This window comes from Vigna radiata, chromosome 9, assembly GCF_000741045.1.
Source record: "Vigna radiata var. radiata cultivar VC1973A chromosome 9, Vradiata_ver6, whole genome shotgun sequence".
NCBI lineage: Eukaryota > Viridiplantae > Streptophyta > Magnoliopsida > Fabales > Fabaceae > Vigna > Vigna radiata.
Genome location: NC_028359.1, coordinates 8,749,155 through 8,770,387, shown reverse-complemented (window position 1 = coordinate 8,770,387; position 21,233 = coordinate 8,749,155). Strand labels below are relative to the sequence as shown.

The 21,233-nt window shown below is 33.2% G+C and overlaps 3 protein-coding genes across 6 annotated transcripts; 2 read left to right on the top strand and 1 right to left on the bottom strand.

The window, feature by feature from the left end:
- Nucleotides 1–780: 780 nt before the first annotated feature.
- On the top strand, nucleotides 781–10,848 carry LOC106772868 (eukaryotic translation initiation factor 4G). 4 transcript variants are annotated; one of them, XM_022786198.1, is made up of 11 exons: nucleotides 781–1,165; nucleotides 3,412–3,548; nucleotides 3,783–3,920; nucleotides 4,061–4,131; nucleotides 4,236–4,292; nucleotides 4,577–4,714; nucleotides 4,808–5,773; nucleotides 5,897–6,179; nucleotides 6,471–8,865; nucleotides 10,068–10,262; nucleotides 10,344–10,848. In XM_022786198.1, exons 1-11 carry the CDS (start codon nucleotides 1,008–1,010, stop codon nucleotides 10,675–10,677), a joined length of 4,872 nt encoding a protein of 1,623 aa, XP_022641919.1. In that variant the 5' UTR covers nucleotides 781–1,007; the 3' UTR covers nucleotides 10,678–10,848. The 4 variants fall into 4 exon arrangements, with proteins under 4 accessions (XP_022641919.1, XP_022641918.1, XP_014514971.1 ...); XM_022786197.1 differs by having other exon boundaries at nucleotides 3,454–3,548; nucleotides 4,577–5,773; XM_014659485.2 differs by having other exon boundaries at nucleotides 4,577–5,773.
- Nucleotides 10,849–12,006: 1,158 nt separating this feature from the next.
- On the top strand, nucleotides 12,007–14,013 carry LOC106773263 (salicylic acid-binding protein 2-like). Its single transcript, XM_014659970.2, has 3 exons — nucleotides 12,007–12,437; nucleotides 12,997–13,125; nucleotides 13,705–14,013. The coding sequence occupies exons 1-3, from the start codon at nucleotides 12,012–12,014 to the stop codon at nucleotides 13,993–13,995; spliced, it is 846 nt and encodes a 281-aa protein (XP_014515456.1). The 5' UTR covers nucleotides 12,007–12,011; the 3' UTR covers nucleotides 13,996–14,013.
- A 399-nt stretch (nucleotides 14,014–14,412) lies between these two features.
- Nucleotides 14,413–18,680, bottom strand: LOC106773262 (cytochrome P450 714C2). The gene is made up of 5 exons (XM_022786377.1): nucleotides 18,249–18,680; nucleotides 17,372–17,598; nucleotides 16,758–16,999; nucleotides 16,233–16,605; nucleotides 14,413–15,066 (listed from the first exon to the last, which is right to left on the bottom strand). Exons 1-5 carry the CDS (start codon nucleotides 18,544–18,546, stop codon nucleotides 14,638–14,640), a joined length of 1,569 nt encoding a protein of 522 aa, XP_022642098.1. The 5' UTR covers nucleotides 18,547–18,680; the 3' UTR covers nucleotides 14,413–14,637.
- Nucleotides 18,681–21,233: the final 2,553 nt, after the last annotated feature.

The window sequence follows — 21,233 nt, the reverse complement described above, 5'->3', positions numbered from 1 at the left end:
TTTTTTAAATTCATTTAACATTATGTTTTTTTTTATCTTTTATTCTCTTTTTTCCTGAAAAAATAAAAAATAATTTTTTGACACATTTAAATTTTTTACATTCATTTAACAGTATTCTTATTTACTTTTTAAGGTTAAATATGTTTTTGGTCCTTTAACTTTCAGTGAAAATTGGAATTAGTTCATCTTCAAAACTTTGGTTTAATTTAGTCCCCCAACTTTAGAGATGTATGAATTTAGTCCTTTTTAACTAAATTTTGTTAGGTTTATTTGATATTTCAAGCACGTTTCATTATAGCATTTGGATTGTTTACATTGGTTGACACTTTTCTTCACTGAGAAACGCGTTTGAAACATGAAATAAAGTTAACAAAATTTCGGTAAAAAGACTAAATTCGTATATTTCTAAAGTTGGAGATTAAATTAGGTCAAAGTTTTGAAGAAGGACTAATTCCAATTTTCACTGAAAATTAACGAACCAAAAACATATTTAACCCTACTTTTTATTATTTTTTTTTTAAATTACAAAAATTTACATTTTTATGATCATTTTATCTTTATACTCTATCATATAAATGTAAAAAATATATTATAATACCATTCTATATAAAAATACAAAAATTTATATTTTTATAACATTTTTATCCTTATAAAAGTATGTCATAAACAAGAAATAAATATAATTTAACGATAAAGTAAAGAGAAAAATAAGGGAGTGTGAGTAAAAGGTGTCAAAAAATCCGCAACTCATTGGAATTGTGTGTGTTTGTGTGAGATGATCTCCTAAAAAGGCTATTTCTTCTTTTGACCCTTCCCTCACTCCACACTCTTTCTTCTTTTATTTTTATTTTTATTTTTATTTTTATTTTTTTCTCTAACGAAACAAAATCATACCCACACTACACTCTTTCTCACTCTGTTTTCGCATTCATTTTTCGACGAAAATTGAACAAAGGAGATTCGGTTTTCTCTGCATTGCTGTGAGGTGTTCGAAGGGGTTGGGATATATGTCCTTCAATCAATCAAAGGTGGAAAAGAACGACGTCGTTTACAGAAGAAACGGACGATCATCCACCTTTAATCAGCAAAGAGGTTCCTACGGCAAAGCTGCTGGCGATGGCGGTGGAATCGCGCCGTCAAACAATTCATTATCCACTGCCCGAAGGTGACTTTTTAGGCTTACCATTCACGTTTTTCATGTGCTGTCTTTCGTCATTAAATTTTCATTGATGTTGTAGTAATAATGTCGCCAATGTGGATGTGTTTTAGAGTGTGAAGTGCACTGCTATAATGGATAAAAAAGAATGAACATTCTGATTGTTATATAATTATATGATATATACGTATATATAATATGGTGTGTAACACTGTTTGCTGATAAAAAAAATGGTGTGTAACACTGTAGTTAATTGTTTTTCTGTGATTAATGTTGAAGGATGTGGATTGAGATTTTATTTTTGGAATTTAGATGCATTGTAGAGTGTGAAGTGTAATGATATAATTAAGTGTTGATATTGTGATTTTGATAAAAAAAAAAGTGACAAATCATAATTTATATTTAGTTGTTTGTAGATTAGTTTTGGAGGACGTAGATTCGGGATTTTCTTTTTAATCTGGATAAGTTTTAAACTGGGAATAGTAATTTTGTAATTGTTGAGAATAGTTTAGTGTTGACGTTGTCATTGAGATATAATATGCAACAAATTGTAATGATACTGTAATTGATTGTTTGTAAAATAGTATTGAAGATGTTGATTGAAGGCTTAATTTGTTGATTTTGTGGAATTTTTTTTTAGTGTATGAAGGCAGATAGAATAAAGTTGGTTTTGGAGATTGGGATTTTGTTTTTATCTATACTTTTATACGAAGGGGATAAAACTTTTTGTTTCAGTTTTGGTGTCATTTTTCAACAAGACTATTTACTCTTTATTGAATGAATATAATTTTATTTACACGAGTTGTTTGAATGTGGTTTACAGTGTATAAAGTGTAACAGCAATGTGTTTTAGTTGATAAAAGGAATTAATGAAATTGTAACATTGTGATTGAGATAACATATGTGATAAAATATAATCAATTATTGTATGTGAAATAATATTAAAGGATCTGGATTGATGTTTATTCATCAACTTGGTTGGGTTTTAGAGTTTAAAGGGTGATAATATGAACGAAAAAAATTAAGTTCTGACGTTATGATTGTGATAAAATATGAAACAAATTGTAATTGTTTTTAAAATAGTATTGAAGGTGTGGGTTGATTTTTTTTTTTTTAATTTAGATGTAGAGGGTAAAATTTAGTGTTAAAATGTATGAAAAGAATTAAGCGATACTATGTAACAAATTAATAACATGTTTGTAGAGGGGTGATGAAGGGTGTAGATTGGGATTTTTTATTTTCTATTTTTAATTTAGATAGATTTTTTTATTGTAAGGTATGATGTTATGATTGATGAAAATTATTAAATGCTGTGATTGTGATAAAACATTTAACAGACTGTAAATTATCATTGTTTGCTTAATATATAGTGTTGGAGGGTGTAGATTAGCTCTAGTTTTTTCTAGTGAAATTTGGATGCATTTTAGTTGTGTTGTTATAATGGATGAAAAGAATTAAATATTGATATTATTGTTACGATAAGAGTATATATAATTAATCCCATTATGATGGTTATGATTGAAATTTCCTTTTCTTGCTTTTTTTTTTTCTTTTGTGAAATTGGAATGTGATTTAGAGTTCAAAGTGTAGTATCATAACAAATGAAAACAAAAATCAATTTTGGTGAAAGTTAAAAAAAGAATATTGTTTAATTATATTTTGTAGAACAGTGCTGATGAATGTAAATTAGGATTTTATTTTGTTGACTTTGTAGAATTTTGTTGTGTTTTAATCTATGAAGTGTAATATTATAATGGATGAAAAAAATTCGGTTTTATATTGTTAATATGTATGTGTGTGAGTAATAAATTATATATTATGATTATGATTAATTGTTGTTAGTAGAATAGTGTTTTAAGGTGTATATTGAGAATTTTCTGGAATTTGGATCTGTTTTAGTACGCAAAGTGCAATGTCATTCGGGTGAAAGGAATTAAACACTGACATTGTGATAATACATGTACCGAAGTATATAACATTTATACAATAGTGTTGAAAAGTATAGATTAGGATTCTTTTGTGGAATTTAGATGTGTTTTTGTGTGTAATAGGTAGTGTTATAATGAATGGAAAAGTTAAATGTATGTACGTTGTATGTGATTAATTATAAAGTTGTGAAAACCTTCTATTTTCTCTTTTTTGTGACATGTTGTTTGATGATTCGTTACTTAAACTATTTTTTCCACACCATTATGATTTGTGTATTTTTTTTTCTTCATTATTGGTTTATTGATTATGCATGTTGATTGTTATAGTTTTAACAAGAAGTCTAATAATGCACAAGGTGGACAATCTAGGCTAAATCCTTCCCAGGGAAATTCAACAGAGTCAAACAATGCATCTGCTGCTCGGAACATTAGTAATGGTATCCATGGACAGTCCCACTTACATGGTAAGATTTAGGAGTAATATTTAATTATTTCTGGGAAAAAATGTAATTCTTGTCTTCATTGATTTTTAGTGTCTGGTTATGTTGCTCCGTAGAATTTTTCTGAAGAATTATTTTTGAAACATTCTTCCGTCTTTTTTTAATAGGAGAATCTTCTGATGTTGTTGAGGTGATTAAGTGTTTTATAAATATTGATTTTTTTTTGTAAGTAATTCATGCATTTGTGTGGCATGATAGGTGCACCAGATGGGCCAATTACAAAGTCATCTGAATCATCAGCTGGGCATAAGAGCACTGGAATTGTTCCAAAGGCTGAAACTGCTTCATTGCCCCCTTTAATTTCTGATCCAGTACTTCCCACAAGCCTTGCTAAGGGTATGTTAGTCTTGTACGATTTTGTTGTGTACATTAGACGTCCATTAACAACTCTTATCTTTCAAAATAAATTTTCTTATTAGCAGTTAGTTATGTTGTGTGTGAGATTTGTGAAATATCAATATATATGTCTGTACCAGGAGATGATGAGTCTAAGGCATTCCCTTTTCAATTTGGATCCATTGTTCCTGGCGTCATTAATGGGATGGCAGTAAGTTTCTTGTATATTATTTGATTAGAATATGATGCGTTACACATTTTGTGGAATTTTGGCGTGAGTAGAGTAATTGATCATGTTACTGTTCTTTTGTACAGATTCCTGCTCGTACAAGTTCAGCTCCTGCTAGTTTTGATAAGCAGAAGCCTGATCAGGTATGCATTTTTTTTTTCACTTCCTTTCCTTAATTTTTGTACTATCATTCAAAGAGTTACTATCCCCTCTCCGTTCAAATTTGAAGAGCATTTCTTTTAGATTCTATCCTACAAAGATGATCTGATTTATATTTTATAGATGAAATAAGATCCTTATTCTTTTCGTATGTCTTGAAGTTGACATTATTAGTGATATTAGTATTCAATAATTGAAGATGAACATTTTCTATGTCTTTCCATTCTAAGGAATGCTTATGTTGGAGGTATAATTCCTTGACTTTCAGGCTCTTGATGACTCTGACAAATCTGTGTCTTCGGATCCAATTCCTCCTGTTCCAAAGCAGCAGAAATCACACGAGAAAGATGCTGGTGTCAATGAGCAATCTAACGTTGAGGAGATTAAGGCAAACAAGGATTCTGAGGTGTCAATTTTAACCTCAGTAAATCAGATGTCAAAACCCTTTGTTGTTCCTGTAACTGGGATTTCAATCTCAACTTCATATCACCAATCACAGGCTCCTTTACAGTTTGGAGGTGCTAATCCACAGATTCAATCTCATGGCATGACAACATCATCCATCCAAATGCCTATACCGATGCCTTTACCAATTGGTAATGCTACACAAGTGCAACAGCCGGTTTTTATTCCAGGTCTTCAACCTCATCCAATGCATCCTCAAGGGATCATGCATCAAGGCCAAAACATTAATTATTCTCCCCAAATGGGTAATCAATTAGGCAACATGGGCATTGGCATAGGTTGTCAATATCCACAACAGAAAGGAGGAAAATTTGCAAGTCCTCGAAAAACTACCCATGTAAAGATAACTCATCCTGAGACACATGAAGAGTTAAGACTTGATAAAAGGAAGGATGCATACTCAAATGGTGGGTCATCCTGTGTTAGAGCACATCCTAACATACCTTCTCAATCCCAGCCTGTTAAATCTTTTCCGGCTTCTCATCCTATGAACTATTTTTCATCCAACTCCTATAATACAAATTCTCCTTATTATCCACCTAATTCTCTCCCATTAACAAGTAGCCCAATGACTCCTAATTGTCAACCACCAACATTTAATTTTCCTCTGCACCATGGTCCCCAAGGTGTGAGTTTTATGAATTCATCTGCACAAGGTTCCTCACCTACTAATAAAACTAGCACTCCAACAGGGATTACATCTATGACCAATAAGCCTAATGGTACAACTACTATAGTGGACTCATCCTTGTCAAATTCCTGTATTGCTGATGTTCAAAATGGAGAATCCCCTGGTTCAACAATATCTTGTGATGTTAGCTCCTCCATGTTGCAAAAAGGATCGGAAACCTGTTCAGAAGTTTCTCCACAACAATCTAAGTTTTCTAGTGATTTTGTCACAGATGCGTCTAATAATGAAGGTGGAAGGGAATCTCTCGGTATATCCAACTCTTTGAAGGATAAAAAACCAGGGAAGAAAGATCAAATATCACAAAATCAGGTATATGCGTGAAGAATTATTCATGCACACAAATGCACACTTGAATGTAAAGGATGTACTTTTCAGTATTATGTGATCTTGGTGTGCTTGAATATAAGGTATAGTTTTTGTCTTTTTCCACAGGTTTCTGTACGATCTCCCACAATGGACACTATACGTTCTGGAGTTGTTGATCAAGTTATATCTGATATTGGAGTACCCGATGCTTTAGGAACTAAAAAAAATCATTCTGCAGCAATTACTATTGAAGATCTTCCAGGATCTGATACAATTTCTACTGGTGTTGAAGTGGAGACCAATGGGTCTGTAGAAGCTTCTGCTTATGTTTCAGGGGAAGGATGTGGTGCACAAACTATTGACAAAGTTCACAATCAGATGCCTGATAAGACATATAAATTAGTTGAAGGTAAAAAAAGAAAAAAACTAAAACCTTATGATAAAAGTGATGTGTCATCTCCTAAAGTATACAAACAATATTAAATTTAATGGAACAAAAATTAAATTAACAGAAAAGATCTTGCAAATTTGAGCATTTTGAGAATTCTATCACGATAAGATGAATTTGCAAATTTTATAAACAATATGATAGAGTCAGTGATAATTTAGGCACGTCTGCCACGGCTACATCGAGTTATCTATTCTAGAGATGTCTCTTTTATTAGAAATGGTAGAGTAGTTACAGATTATTTTGATTCAGGAAACTTTGGCTCATCAGATCTGCAGTTTACTGATCTTCCAAAAACAACACTAAAGCATGTTAAGAACGATTCAGAGAATGTTGATGTTGAGTCAGGTACCAAGGATAGACCAACTATAGAACCAAATAAGGTGAAAAACACATCTAAAGGAAAGAAGAAGAGAAGAGAGATACTTCAGAAAGCAGATGCCGCTGGGTCAACTTCTGATCTTTATAATGCATACAAGGGACCTGGGGAAAAGAGAGATGTCTTAAGTTCTGAGAGCAAGGAAAGTGTTACTATTCCTCTAAGCTTGAAACAATTTGATGTTGGTCAGTCTGATATTAAAGCCGGTGAGAAATGTGATCATAATAAAGTTGAGCTTGATGATTGGGAGGACGTTGCTGACATGTCTACCCCTAAACTGGAGGTTCATGACATATCTCAAAAAGTAGGTGAAGGACATGGAAGTACAACCAAAAAATATTCACGTGATTTCCTTCTGAAATTTGTAGAGCAGTGCATTGATCTTCCTGAAGATTTTGAAATCACTGCAGACATTGGAGCTTTGATGAATGCCAATATTGGCGGCTCTCATATTTTTGAGCGTGATTCACATCCTAATCCTGGAAGAGCTGTAGGTGGGTTGTCTCGGATGGATCGTCGTGGCGATGTTATTATGGAGGACGATAGATGGAACAGAGTTTCTGGTTCTTTTCGTTCTGGACGTGGTCCAGAAGGCGCCGGAGGAAATTCAGGATATCGATTTGGTCATGGAGGCAACTTTGGTGTTTTAAGGAACCCTCGTGCACAAACACCTCTACAATACGGTGGAGGGATCCTTTTTGGGCCAATGCAATCTGGGGGAAATCAAGGTGGAAGAAATAGCCCTAATGGGGAGAGATGGCAGCGATCTGCTAGCTTCCAACAGAGGGGTTTAATTCCTTCTCCAAACCAAACTCCTTTACAAATAATGCACAAAGCTGAGAATAAGTACGAAGTGGGTAAAGTGAAAGATGTGGAAGAGGTAAAACAGAGGCAGTTGAAAGCTATCTTGAACAAACTAACACCACAAAATTTTGACAAACTCTTTGAACAGGTGAAAGAAGTTAATATTGACAATGCAATCACCCTCATCGGTGTCATTTCACAAATATTTGAGAAAGCTCTTATGGAACCTACCTTTTGTGAAATGTATGCCAACTTTTGTTTACATTTGGCTTCTGAGTTGCCTGATTTTAGTGAGGACAATGAAAAAATAACTTTTAAAAGGTTATTATTGAACAAGTGCCAAGAGGAATTTGAGAGGGGTGAAAGGGAAGAAGAAGAAGCAAATAAGGCTGATGAGGGTGAGGTTAAGCAGTCTACTGAGGAAAGGGGAGAAAGAAGAGTTAAGGCAAGAAGACGAATGTTGGGAAACATTAGATTGATTGGAGAACTATATAAGAAGAAAATGTTGACAGAGAGGATAATGCATGAGTGTATCAAGAAGTTACTGGGTCAATATCAAGATCCAGATGAAGAAAACATTGAAGCTTTGTGCAAGCTAATGAGTACTATTGGGGAGATGATTGACCATCCAAAAGCCAAGGAACATATGGATGCGTATTTTGAAAGAATGAAATTATTATCAAACAACATGAATTTATCTTCTAGGGTGAGGTTCATGTTGAAGGATGCCATTGATTTGAGGAAGAATAAATGGCAACAAAGGAGGAAAGTAGAAGGTCCCAAAAAGATTGAGGAGGTACATAGGGATGCTGCTCAGGAAAGACAATCCCATGCTGGTAGGTCAAATCGTGGTCCTGGTAACAATCAATCAAGTAGAAGGAATCCCATTGATTTTAGTCCAAGAGTGTCTTCTAATTCTCAAATGGGTGGATTATGTGGTCTTCCAACTCAAGCACGTGGGTATGGTGGTTCTCATGATGCTCAATTTGAGGAACAACAATCTTATGAAGCTAAGACCTTGTCAGTTCCTTTGCCTCAAAGATCTTTAGGAGATGATTCTATAACCTTGGTACCTCAAGGTGGTCTTGCTAGGGGAATGTCTATGAGAGGATCAACCACAATTTCCAATCTGCCAATATCTGATGTGGTTCCTGTGCCTAGAGACCCTCATATAATGGCTGCAGGTCTTAATGGTCAGAGTAATTCAACAGAGCGCACACAATATAACTCAATGGAGGATCTTGGGTCAAGACGTGGTACTAACAGGTCTTTAGGTCCATCTACTCATGATCAATCAATTGCCCCTGAGCATAATGTAAACCATGGTAACAGAAACTTGAGGAGTGTTTCACATGCTGCTCAATTGCAAGGATCCATAATCTCTCAAAATGCTTATTCAGATAAGATTGTGTCAGAAGAACAACTGGGAGACATGTCCTTGTCAGCCATAAGAGAATACTACAGGTTTTTTTTTTTTTTTCTTTTCACTTTTTCTCTACAGCACGTTTTTTCTCCTGGTTACTACTTCTGTGGCCAGTTATATTCATGTTGGGAAGCTTAAACAAACAAAGTACTGCACACATATAATCTTTTAAGCAAAACCATTTTATATTAGAAATGTTCGATTTTTCCAGGTGAGAATTTTTTTTTTCTTATTTTTTTAATGTGTCTTTTTTTCAAATAAAGTGAAGTATTTTTCTTGAGAGAAGATTTTTTGTTCACTTTTATTTTAAACCAAACTCATGTTCTCTTTTGATGTGTGTGACCTTCACATCATAACCTAAAATTTATCTTGAAAAACTTTTAAATTAAAAAAAAATATATGAAGACGCTTATATTTCAAGATTGATCTTAGGTCTATTTGTTTTTGTTAGCAAGCAAGGAAGAATGTATAAATATGTAAGTGATGTGCATATAAATGTTGTGTAAAAAAATGAACTTGTGGTTGTACCAACAAAGGAAGCTTCTAATTTATATCTTTGTAACACAACTTTGGCATACATATAAACATGTAAACATATTCTCTTAATTTGTTAAAATATAAATATGGCAGGTTGACTTACATCTAAACATCATCTCTTATTTGTATAAAAATATAAATGTGTTTGGATGACATAGGTATTGGTCTCATAGGTGGGTAAACCCGACAACTGAACCACAGTATAACTTGCCTAGCTGGTAGGTTCAATCATCTAAACCACTCCACCATTTACAGGTTCAGTAGGTTCAACCCAACCCACTTTGTCAACCCTATATGTATGCAACTTACAAATCATTTTGCATACATATAGACATTGTCTTATAATGGTACCAAAATTTTATTTTTCTACTCATTGGAGGATTGAACTTTTAATACTTAAATTAAATGACTCCTGAACAATATCATAGGAGCAGTTGGAGCAGTGTTGAAATATTGTCCTATATTTGTGTTGGATTTAGAAAGGAGGTTATGTGAAGTTTCTTTTTGCTGCTACACCAAATTCATGAATTTTGTTTTTTGTTACAACTTTGTCATGACGAATTTTTATGCTATGTGTATTGTATTCCATTACCCAAATTACATATGTTTTAATTTTTTTCCTTCATTTTTTGAATTTATACTGGTGAATTTAATTCCCAGTGTTCTCATCATTTAATCATCTTACTAAAACTTATGCAATTTTCAGTGCTAGAGATGAGAAAGAACTTGTTTTGTGTATCAAAGATTTGAACTCTCCAAGCTTTTATCCTTCTATGGTTTCTCTCTGGGTCACAGATTCATTTGAGAGAAAGGACACAGAAAGAGATCTTCTTGCCAAACTACTTATCAACCTTGTGAAATCTCAACATCACACTATAAGTCAAGTCCAACTCATCAAAGGGTAAGATTGATTTAACCATAGTAGGGAGAATTCATTTATTGTGCAAGCAACTATCAATTGATTCCTTTGTATGTTGGCTAGGTTTGAATCTGTTCTCTGTACATTGGAGGATGTCATTAATGATGCCCCTAGAGCAGCTGAGTTTCTTGGCAGAATTTTTGCTGAAGTCATAATAGAGAGAGTAGCTACTTTTACTGAGATTGCACAATTAATACATGATGGTGGAGAAGAGCCAGGTAGTCTCTTAGAAATTGGACTTGCAGGTGATGTTCTTGGAAGCACGTTGGAGGTAATTCAAAATGAAAAGGGAGACGTGCTTCTAAATGAGATTCTTTCAGGAACCTCTAATTTCCAATTGAAAACTTTCCAGCCACCTAATGCTAAAATATCAAGGAAGTTGGAAAAATTTATTTAGACAGTAGTTATGCTTATTGAATAGAGTTTTTTTTTTTTTTTTATATGGGATTCTTTATTTTTATATTCTTTTTCCATCATCTTTACTACAATTGTAAGACGTTCATTTAATCATAAGAAATTCTAGGTATAGTCATGTTATTTTTTACATATTCCTTTATATATATAAAAAGGTTCGATGAGCCTCAACAATATTATTTTCACATCATTCCTAGTTTTATTTCATTAATGTTTAGAAAATTAAAAACTGTATAATCTTACTTTACTGGGATCGAAAGCAAAAAATTCATCCTGTTCTTATATTTATTGCCTAATTTTTAATTTTTATTATCTCCCAAAGTTATCCATAATGAGCCATAAAAGTTAAAAATGTTTTTACTGTAATTATAATGACGGATAAAAGGTAATTATTATAATGACAGTTGTCCTTATTATAGTAATAATAATTATATCAAAATATTTAATTATATTCACTATTTTTTATTGTTACGACAAAGCTACGAGCAGTGAAAAAAGAAAATAAATACAATTAGAAATTTGCTAGAAAATAAATACATTATTTTCTGAAAATAAATTAATTAAAGATACGAATGTAAAGATTAGTGTATTAAAATATTACACCAAAAATAATCATTCGATTCGTATAAAGGACAAGATGCACTAATTCTTATAGAATATCCCTTTCATATGAGGTAGTCATACAGCATCTCTACATATATTTTCTATTTTAAAATACGTCTGAATTTTATTTTATTTTTTGGTTTGTATTTTTTTTATCTTTGTATTCTAAAGAAAAATCATTTTATATTGAAAATTTTTGGATCTATTAAATGATTTCTGAAAGTTTGTCTCCACAAATATTTTGTAATAGTGTAATTGTCACTCCCTTTCAATTTTAATTTGTGATTTTGTTTTTCTCAACAGATTTTCAAACATAAGATAAAAAATCACAATAAAAAAATGAAACATCAAAATCAAAAATTTATATATATCATATATTTTTATAATGTGACTTGTCAAGTTAACATAACCACAATAAGAAATATTGGATGGACTAGAAAATTATTTTCTTAAGAAAAAGTCAACTAAAAGATTCTTACCACTCAAAAGTAAAATCTAAACATATTTGTGAGAAAAATATGTTCAAGACTTTATGAAATTGAGAAACATATATATTATTAAAGGAATAATCATTCATGGATAAACGACCTATAGATGCATATATATATATATATATATATATATATATATATATATATGAAAAGATCATGAGACAGTTTCTACAGCAAAACCAAGAAAAAAAAAAGGGGGAAAGAGAAGGAAAAGCTTATGAAGATGCTCAAAAGGGAGAAGTACCATTTGGTGATCTTTGTGATATTTCTTCATTTTTTGTTTGTTTGTGTTAATGGTAAGCACTTTGTGCTGGTGCATGGAGCTTTTCATGGTGCATGGTGTTGGTATAAGGTGGCTGATCAACTGAAATCAGAAGGTGAGAATGTGACAAGTCTAGACATGGCAGCATGTGGTGTGAATACAAAGCAGAGTGAAGAAGTTGATTCAGTTTCAGAATATCATAAGCCTTTGATCACATTCTTGGCCTCTCTTCCTCCACAGGAAAAGGTCATTCTTGTAGGTCATAGTCTTGGAGGGCTATCAGTATCCCTTGCCATGGAAAAATACCCTCAGAAAATCTCTGTTGCAGTTTTCATCACTGCAGCTGTTGTCACTCACAACCTCACCTTCCTTGCTTTTCTTCAAGAGGTATTGCTCTCACTAATCACACATTTTCAACCAATTATCTCAAGCCTGTATCCAAACTCATGCTGCATAATCTTTAAGTATTTGTCTTTTTCTTTATATATATATATATATCTGTGTGTGTGTGTGAATTAAACTAATTAAGATTTATTGTACCCTTTTACATATCCATATAAATGCACTGAAACACTTTTGTTCATTTGTTGTCTATTATATATAAGTAAATTGTTAGAAATTTAAGCGTGAGTCAGAGTTTCACATTGTATAGGATTGAGAAAGTAGAATATTATATAAAGATGAAAGACTCATTAATCCATTTCTTTAAGGTTTTGGATACAGAGTGGTGTCAATTCATTATATGGTTGGGCCCAGATCTCATTGGTGTTTATGTCTCTCTAATGAACTCCTCCTCGATAGACTCAACATAAACTATTGTGAATTTCTTTATATATATACATGTGTGTGTATGTTTGAATATATAAGTGTGTTTCATTTCTATCTATAAAGGAAATTATAATTATGAAATCATACAATTTGGGGAATCTATGTGTTGATCTTGTAGGCAAATAGAAGATTGGGAAATGCTTTGCTAGAACAATACTTCATATTGGATGGAAACAAAGCTCCAATCCTCTCATCAATTGGAGTTGAATTTTTTAGATCAAGATTGTACCAACTATCAACAACCGAGGTAAACATGTTCAATTCCATATTTCTTTGACAAATAATCATTCAAGCAATTGGAAAGTTAACAAATGATGTATTTGAAAAATTGACTCAATAAATTGTGTTTAAGAAGTTTTTAGACTATTCGGTAGTTATATGTAGGAGATTATAAGTATGTTAAGAATAGATTGTTAAGAATCCAATTATGAGTTCAAGTTCTACATTGGATAGAAATGAGAAAGTAGAGCATCATATAAAGGTAAAGACCTATTAATCTATTATTTTAAAGTTTTGGATGAAGAGTCGTGTCAATATATTATGTAATTGGACTTAGATCTCATGAACCTAGTTCAACTTAAACTTTTGTGTTTATTCCTCTTGTTCCTCTATTTACCTTCTATCAGTCTCAGCATTTGCAGTTGTACTTTATTTTTAGTGTTGTTTGTGTGTTGGGAGCTATTCCACAATAATATAAATACAATTGTTTAGTTATTTTGATTTTGCAGACACATATGTGGATGATTTGATTGTGATAAACTTTATCTTTTGTATATAGAATGAATTGTTCCATTAGAAGTGAAAAATTTGTTTACATATTATGCAGGATCTAACACTTGCAGTATCTTTGGTGAGACCTTTACCTCCCTTTATGAGTGATGTAAAATTATTGGAAAAACAAAGTGCAGTAAGCAAGAAGAGGAATGGAAGGGTTTCTAAAGTGTTCATAATTGCTGAAAAAGATAATTTGATACCAAAGGAGTTTCAAAGGTGGATAATTCAGAACACTGGTCCATTTGCTGATGTCAAAAAGATAAAGAATTCAGACCATATGGTCATGATTTCCAAACCAAAAGAGCTTGCTTTGGAACTGTTAAAGATTGCTTACAAATTTTAACTTCAATAATATGGTAATGCAATGTGTATCATAAAATAAAGAAATGTTTCAAAAGATTAAATAAATAAAGACAAGTTTATGATACCATTATCATATCAATGATAACCTTTTTGTCATGGTTAATCTTCATAATGATAATATTTTAACAACACTTTTTGACAAATTTTTTACAACGAAACACATGTCATCACTTTATTAATTTATTTGAATTTAAATTTAAAAAATATTTAAAACAGACTAATCACAAATTGTCACATATACGTTGTTAAAAATTTGTTAAAAAACTTTTTCCGATCTGTAAAGTTAAAACTAGTAAGAGGAATCAAAAATAAGACTCAATGAAATTACAAAATCACCCTAATTTAAGTTTATCAAACAAAAACAACCTCTTTATCAAACAAAAACAACCTCAACAGATTAACTTATGATTCTTGATTTATTGTAAAACTGGAATATTTTTTATTTGTCTTACAAGAGTTTATGGAAAAAGTTTGATTAAAGAAAAAAACCAACATTTCCTGCATGTTTTCATCACTCATCTGCTGCAAAATATGATGTCTTGTGATCTTATCTACCCCCATTTTCTAAGCACAAAAGGCAAAAGAGGACCTCAAAGAACAAAGGGAAATGTTACATAGTTGCTCAAATTCTTGTCATCTGAAGAACAACTCCCTGGCCACCAGGTACTACGACCAAACGAAAGGCTGGTGAATGGCAGTAACTTGGTGAGAGAGAGAAGTGAAACTTCATCAGAATCAGAGACAAAATCACCTTGAGTTCTACCATGGCTAAGTGCTGTCCAACACATACCCGTGCCCCTATTCCAAATGGTATATAAGCTTGTGGAACCTTGCATGCTCCAAGCACCCCATTTGCAAATCTTTCCGGGTTGAACTTGTGAGCATCAGGACCCCAGAGAAGAGGGTCACGCTGCAGCACTGAGAGTGGAATCTGAATGTTCATTCCTTCTGGAATTAGTAACCCTTTTAGATTTACATCTTGAAGAGCTGTTCTAACAACAAAAACTGCTGGTGGATACAGCCTCAAAGTCTCTTGAATCACCATGGTTAACTGCATGTGTAACATTATCATGCAAGGCCTCAAGATGATCAGAAACAATGCTCATGAAACTTGCAAATGATTTTACTACAGTTATACTGAATTTTGAGACACAAACAAATGTTGTATTGATAAACATAAATCAGATTATTTCAGCAATTGATATTTGATCAAAATCAACTTTTGTTAGACAAGTTTCTAGAAAAGTGGTTAAGACAAATAGTTTCATTTAGACACAACACAGAATCAGCCTCTTACCTAGGAAAAAAAGTGTGTATCAAGCTGAAAGGAAAGGACGTTGGTAGAAAATAATAGTAAGTTACAAAATTTATTCATGAAAACAACTTAACTTTCCATAAAAAAGAAAGAGAACCTTTTAATAAATGTTTTTAAGAAAGCTCAGTATATAAAACAGTTTGTTTTTATAAAAACAACTGAAATCAAAAACATGGTCTTAGCTTTTATGCATGTAACAATACTACCTATGATGCATGGAAACGATAAGTGTATCACCTATCTAAAATGGCAAAAAGTTTAATTTGAAAATAACAGGATACGTGATATATGAATATTGAAAAATAAACAATTTTTTTTTAAAAAAACGTGATAAATATGTGATTGCTGTGATAGAAATCCAAATTAAAATAACATGTATTAAATAACGTCAAAACAAAAAATTATAATTTATTATCATCATAAAAGTATTAGTACTTTATAAATTATATACTTCATTACAGATTCGTGTGCATCATAGACTACCGCCCATTTTATTCCAACAAAACCTTGAACAAGAAACTTTTACATAAAATCCTTTGGACAACAGGCCTATGGGTCTGCTTGAACAAGAAATTTTTATAGAAGATGAAATGAGTTTCTTCATAAGCTAAAATTAGTTCATGCAAAATAAGAATGTAAAAAGATATGAGAGAACTTCTACAAATTATTTTATGCACAAGGAGATCAGGATCCAATTGAAGTGGGAAAAAGGTACAATGAAATTTCTCCAGCTACAGAGACATGATATGGTAATCATCCATTGTGTCCAATCTAAATCTCTGATGTAAAATTTCAAGGATCAAGAAAATTAAACCAAGGGAAGATGAATGTATCAGTTCACTGTGTTCCATGGAAACATTTATCTTTATCACATACTGTGTATAATACTGTGTATAACATACCGTTTTCAAGCTTCTAAGCATGTTTGCATCAGGAGCATTTTTTCCACAAACTTCAAGCACCTCAGCTCGGACACGGTCTTGCCAATCTTGATGCTCAGCTAACAGCATTAAGCACCATGATGCTGTGATGGCAGTAGTCTCATGTCCAGCAAAGAATATATTTTTGCAGTTATCTATCATAAACCTGTCACATGAGATTGAATCTGATATGAGGCCATCACCACCCTCACAGTTCTTTGCACCCTCAAGAATCATTTGTAAGAGATCCTGCTCATGAGTTTCCTCCAGACGTTGTTTTATGAGCTTTGCTATCTTTGAGTCTATCTCTTTCCCCAATCTCCACGTTTGTCTGTTGCTTTTGTTTGGCAAGTATCTAAAACAGATTACGGCACCAACTTTCACATTAGCAGCAAACAAGAACAAGAACAAGAAATACAAATGTGCGAAGACTCATGGCAAAAGGAAAACATTGAACATTCTTATGATTGATGAGCATAAAATAGTCTTTTTAGTTGGCATGCATACCGAAAGCCTGGAATTCCATAATTACGCTTGGACAAGAGAATTTGAAGATCTCTTAACTTTGAGAATATTTCTTTTCCTTCAGTGTAATTGCTCCCAAAACAAGCTCTGGCAATTATGTCAGCTGACAAACTTCGAAGATCTTCATCAATTTTAATCTCTGATGGTGCTCCCTCACCTTCAAGTCTACCCTCCCAAGACCTTAGTGTTGTATTTGTTGAGTCCACTATCAGATTAACCATTGCCTTCAATATGATTTACAGCAAAAGCAATCGTGAGATTGGTATTGTATTACAGTATAGCTGACATTTTTTAGCTCTCTAATAGATTGCTTTAAGATTAGTTTTCTGAGTCAAAATGCTTCAACATATTCAATGAGTTAAGCTTTAACTACTCATTTGATCCATATATCTACACAATCTTTATGTAGCTTTTAAGGGTAGGGACACTTTTAAGGACCATGAACAGGGAAAACTTATTACCAAGGATCAAAGCAACATAAAGTTGTCATTTTTAGTAATCAAATTTTGTATGAACGGTCCATTGATTTCTTCTTTGTGGAAAATGCAGCATTCATTTTCTCTTAAGCAGGATAGGGTGGGCTAGAATACACTTACCTTCACCTTAACAAGGAACAGTTCTGGGGCAATTATCTTCCTCTGGTGAACCCAAATTGACCCATTTGACGTTATTATGCCTTTGCCCAAGAGTGGCCTCATATCTTTGGATAGATATGTAGGCTTCCCTAGATTCAAAGAGGTGTGCACGACCACTTCCTTCACCATCTCTATATCTGACACCATTAGCCACTGTATAGACCCAGAAGAAAACAAGTACATGGGACCTGCACATATGAAATCAAAATTTGGACATAGAAATGATGGCAATAGAATCACATCAATCTGCCAATTCTAGAACACCAAACCTTTCATTTAATATTATGCAAACCCTTTTCAGCACTTCCTGAAAGAATTTGACCTTTTTCTTGGTTTTCAGTTTTTCTAAGGTGTCTTACAAGTTTTTACTATGGCTTTGATTATTTCAAGTTTTGAACACACCATTGAACCCATTCTTATAAACCAAAATTACAACTTTTTACGTGAAAATTGTGAAAACTTGATTCTTTCAGTCTTTTAACCAAAAGGGCCTTTTGAACAGATGAAAATATTCCAGATTTTGGCGTCTAAGCAATGAAATGCATTTATTTTTATGGAACCTGAACAGGTTTCTCTTACAGTTACAGAACATTTCCATCATCAGACCAAGAACAGAAAGAGTTCACAATAGATTCAAACCCAACTCAACTCGGAAAATGTAAAAGAGCCCAAAATCTCAAGCATGCAAGCATGTGCACTTAGACCATTCAACTGTTATAATCAGAATCTCACAAGAAAAAACCATTCAATGCAAAGAAGAGTGACTGTTGTCGATTCATTGCTCCAAACAAAAAGGAAGAAAACATGTTTATGAGACAGGCCAAAGTAACTAACTCACCATATTGTTTGATCCACTTTTGAACATGAGGGAAGAGAGTGAAAGGCCAATTGTGAGAAAGAGAAGATCCTTCATCTTTCTCTGTAACTTCAGTGGCTGGTGCTGCTGACTGAACTTGCAGCAAAATGCTCTTGATTTCTGGGATGTTGCCAAAGTAGAAATGAGGAGAAGGCCCTTTAATCCCCTGCTTCTGAAGCTTCGCTCTCATTGATCTTGGCCTAAACACAAACACATTGAAGACATGAATCAACAACGCCAAAACTGCTCCTAACAAAATCTTCACTGTGTTCATCTCCATCACAATACACTCTCCTTCTCCCTCCTCCTTTGCTTCTTTTCACTTCAACAAAAGAAAAAAAAAAAAATCATCAAAGTCCTTAAAGAGCATACTGACATCATCACATTAAAGTACTTTTATTAGAGCACCTCTTCCCAAAGTCATTACGTCATAAAATTAAATAATATTTTTGGCATTTCCTATACTAACGTCACATTAAATTAGACCGAGACAACATAAAAAATCAAAGGGTAACGGCACCTTTAACAAAGGGTAATCCACATGTTTAATGAAAAAAAAAATATTTGAATTTGACACTTATTTTAAAGGATAATGATATTTAGACAACATTTTTTTGACAACAGTTGAACATTGATTACGTGTCAAACTGTGATTGATCAAAAATTACTTCAGAATCAATAATAATAATCATAAACATTATTGTGGAGTAATTTTTGACCAATCACAGATTAACACGTAATCAATGTTTAAATGTTGTCAAAAAAATGTTGTCTAAATATCATTATCCTATTTTAAATTACACACTTTATTATCATTTATTAACTCATTTATATCAAAGTTAATTTCCAAGGAAACATTTACTAACTCATATATATCAAAGTCAATTTTTAAAGAAACGTGGTGCAAAGGTAAGTGAATAGTTTAAATTAACTTTTTGTAGGAAGAATATATCTTTGAATTTACCACTTATTACACTTTATTGTTTAGCAATTAAATTGAATAAATTTTTTTTGGGTAGTATATCATTTATTAATACATTTATATTCAAGTCTATCTTAAACGAAACATTTGTGTTAAAATTAAGGTTTAAATGATTTTTTCGTCCCTATATTAAAGGATAATGGTATTTAGATAATATTTTTTTGACAACATTTGAATATTGATTATGTGATTGGTCAAAAATTACTCTACAATAATAATAATCATAAACATTATTATAAAGTAATTTTTGACCAATCACATATTAACATGTAATGAATGTTTGAATGTTGTCAAAAAATATTGTCTAAATATCATTATCTTAAATATTTTCACTTTAGTAACGGAGTTAACTCCCGAGGCGGCACCTTTTCTTCTCTCCTTTTGTTTTTCCTTTCATGCCCCCATGTTTTTCTCTTTTCTATATTTTTATTAAATACTTTTTTTGTTCTCTCTCTCCTTCCTCGGCAACCTCTACCTCTAAAATGTCTTTTTCCTCCCCAACCAGAATAACTAGTTCACCGGTTATACCCCTTTCCTCGTCAACTTAACCCACCTCACTGGCCTCTCCTTGGAACACAACGGCTTCTCTGGGAAAATCCCAGCGCCACTGTCAAGCTCGATCGCTTCAATGTTTCCTCCAACTGCCTCAACGGGTCCATTCTGGAGACGCTTTCTCTTTCCTCGACTCCTCATTTGCAGGAAACGTAGATCTCTGTGGCCCGCCATTGAAGTCCTGCAACCCCTTCTTCCCGGCTTTGGCGTCGTCTCCCTCCTCTAATTCAACCCTGGCCACGACGCGTAAGAAGTCCAAGAAGCTCTCCACGGGCACCATGTCGCAATCGTTGTCGGGTTCGTCTCATCGCGGCGTTTTTGCTGCTGTTGTGCCTTCGGCGTCGGCGACGGCAGTCAACAAAACTGCCGAAGCCTGTTACGGCGGCACATTCTGTGCCGGTGGAGGCGGGGACGTCATCGTCGAAGGAGGATATCACCAGGGGTTTCACGGAGGCTGAAAGGAACAAGCTGGCGTTCTTTGAAGGGGGAATATATAGTTTCGATTTGGAGGATTTGTTGAGGGCTTCGACGGAGGTGGAAGAAGGAACGACGATGGTGGTGAAGAGACTTTGTACAAGGCAGTTCTTGTTCTTATTCAAACCTCCCTAATTCCTTTTGTGTGGTTGTTCATTTTTCTTTGTTGCTTAATTGTGTTTGTAGCTAATTATTAAACTAAAATGCAATGCAATTTGATTGTTGTAGTTTACCCAAGACATCCAAAATGGAGCCACCATTGATTCCCCTCCTTCGGCAAGCCACCGTGAGACATTGTCCCCTCTCGTTACTTTTTTTTGTTTTTTTATTTATTGATAACTTTGTATTGTTGGAATATTTGAGATATGAGTGGAAGAGCAGAGGATTTAGGATGGAGAAGGGAGAATTGAATGGTAGAATGAATGAACTCCTGTGTTGAATCTGGAAGATGGAAGATGTTGGAAATTGAGTCAAAATGTAGATGGGTTGTGTTTATTGTGTTGGAATTGCAGGTGACAAAAGGATGTCGTTGCATGATGAAAATGGAAGAAGAAGGTGGGGGCGTGATTGGGTTTTGTTCCTGTTCCTGGGTAAAATGCTTATGGAGTGATAATGGAGGGTGCAGCAGAAACGTGAACCCGGATATGGAATAGAGAGATTGGAAACCTGAAAAATAATATTTTAACATCATTTTGACACTGTACACGTGTCAAAATGTGATTGGACAAGTTATCATTTTGTTTTAATTTGAAATCGTCCAACTACATTTTGACATGTGTGCAGTGTCAAAATGGTGTCAAAAAATAGTGTCAAAATATCATTTTCCAACCATTAATATGAGAGAAAGATAAAAAGTTGGACATAACATATGAGAGAGAAGAAAAAATATTGATTCATTCACCACATCATTCGCCATGTCAGCACATAGTTAATGATGCCAACTTAACGGATAGGATTTT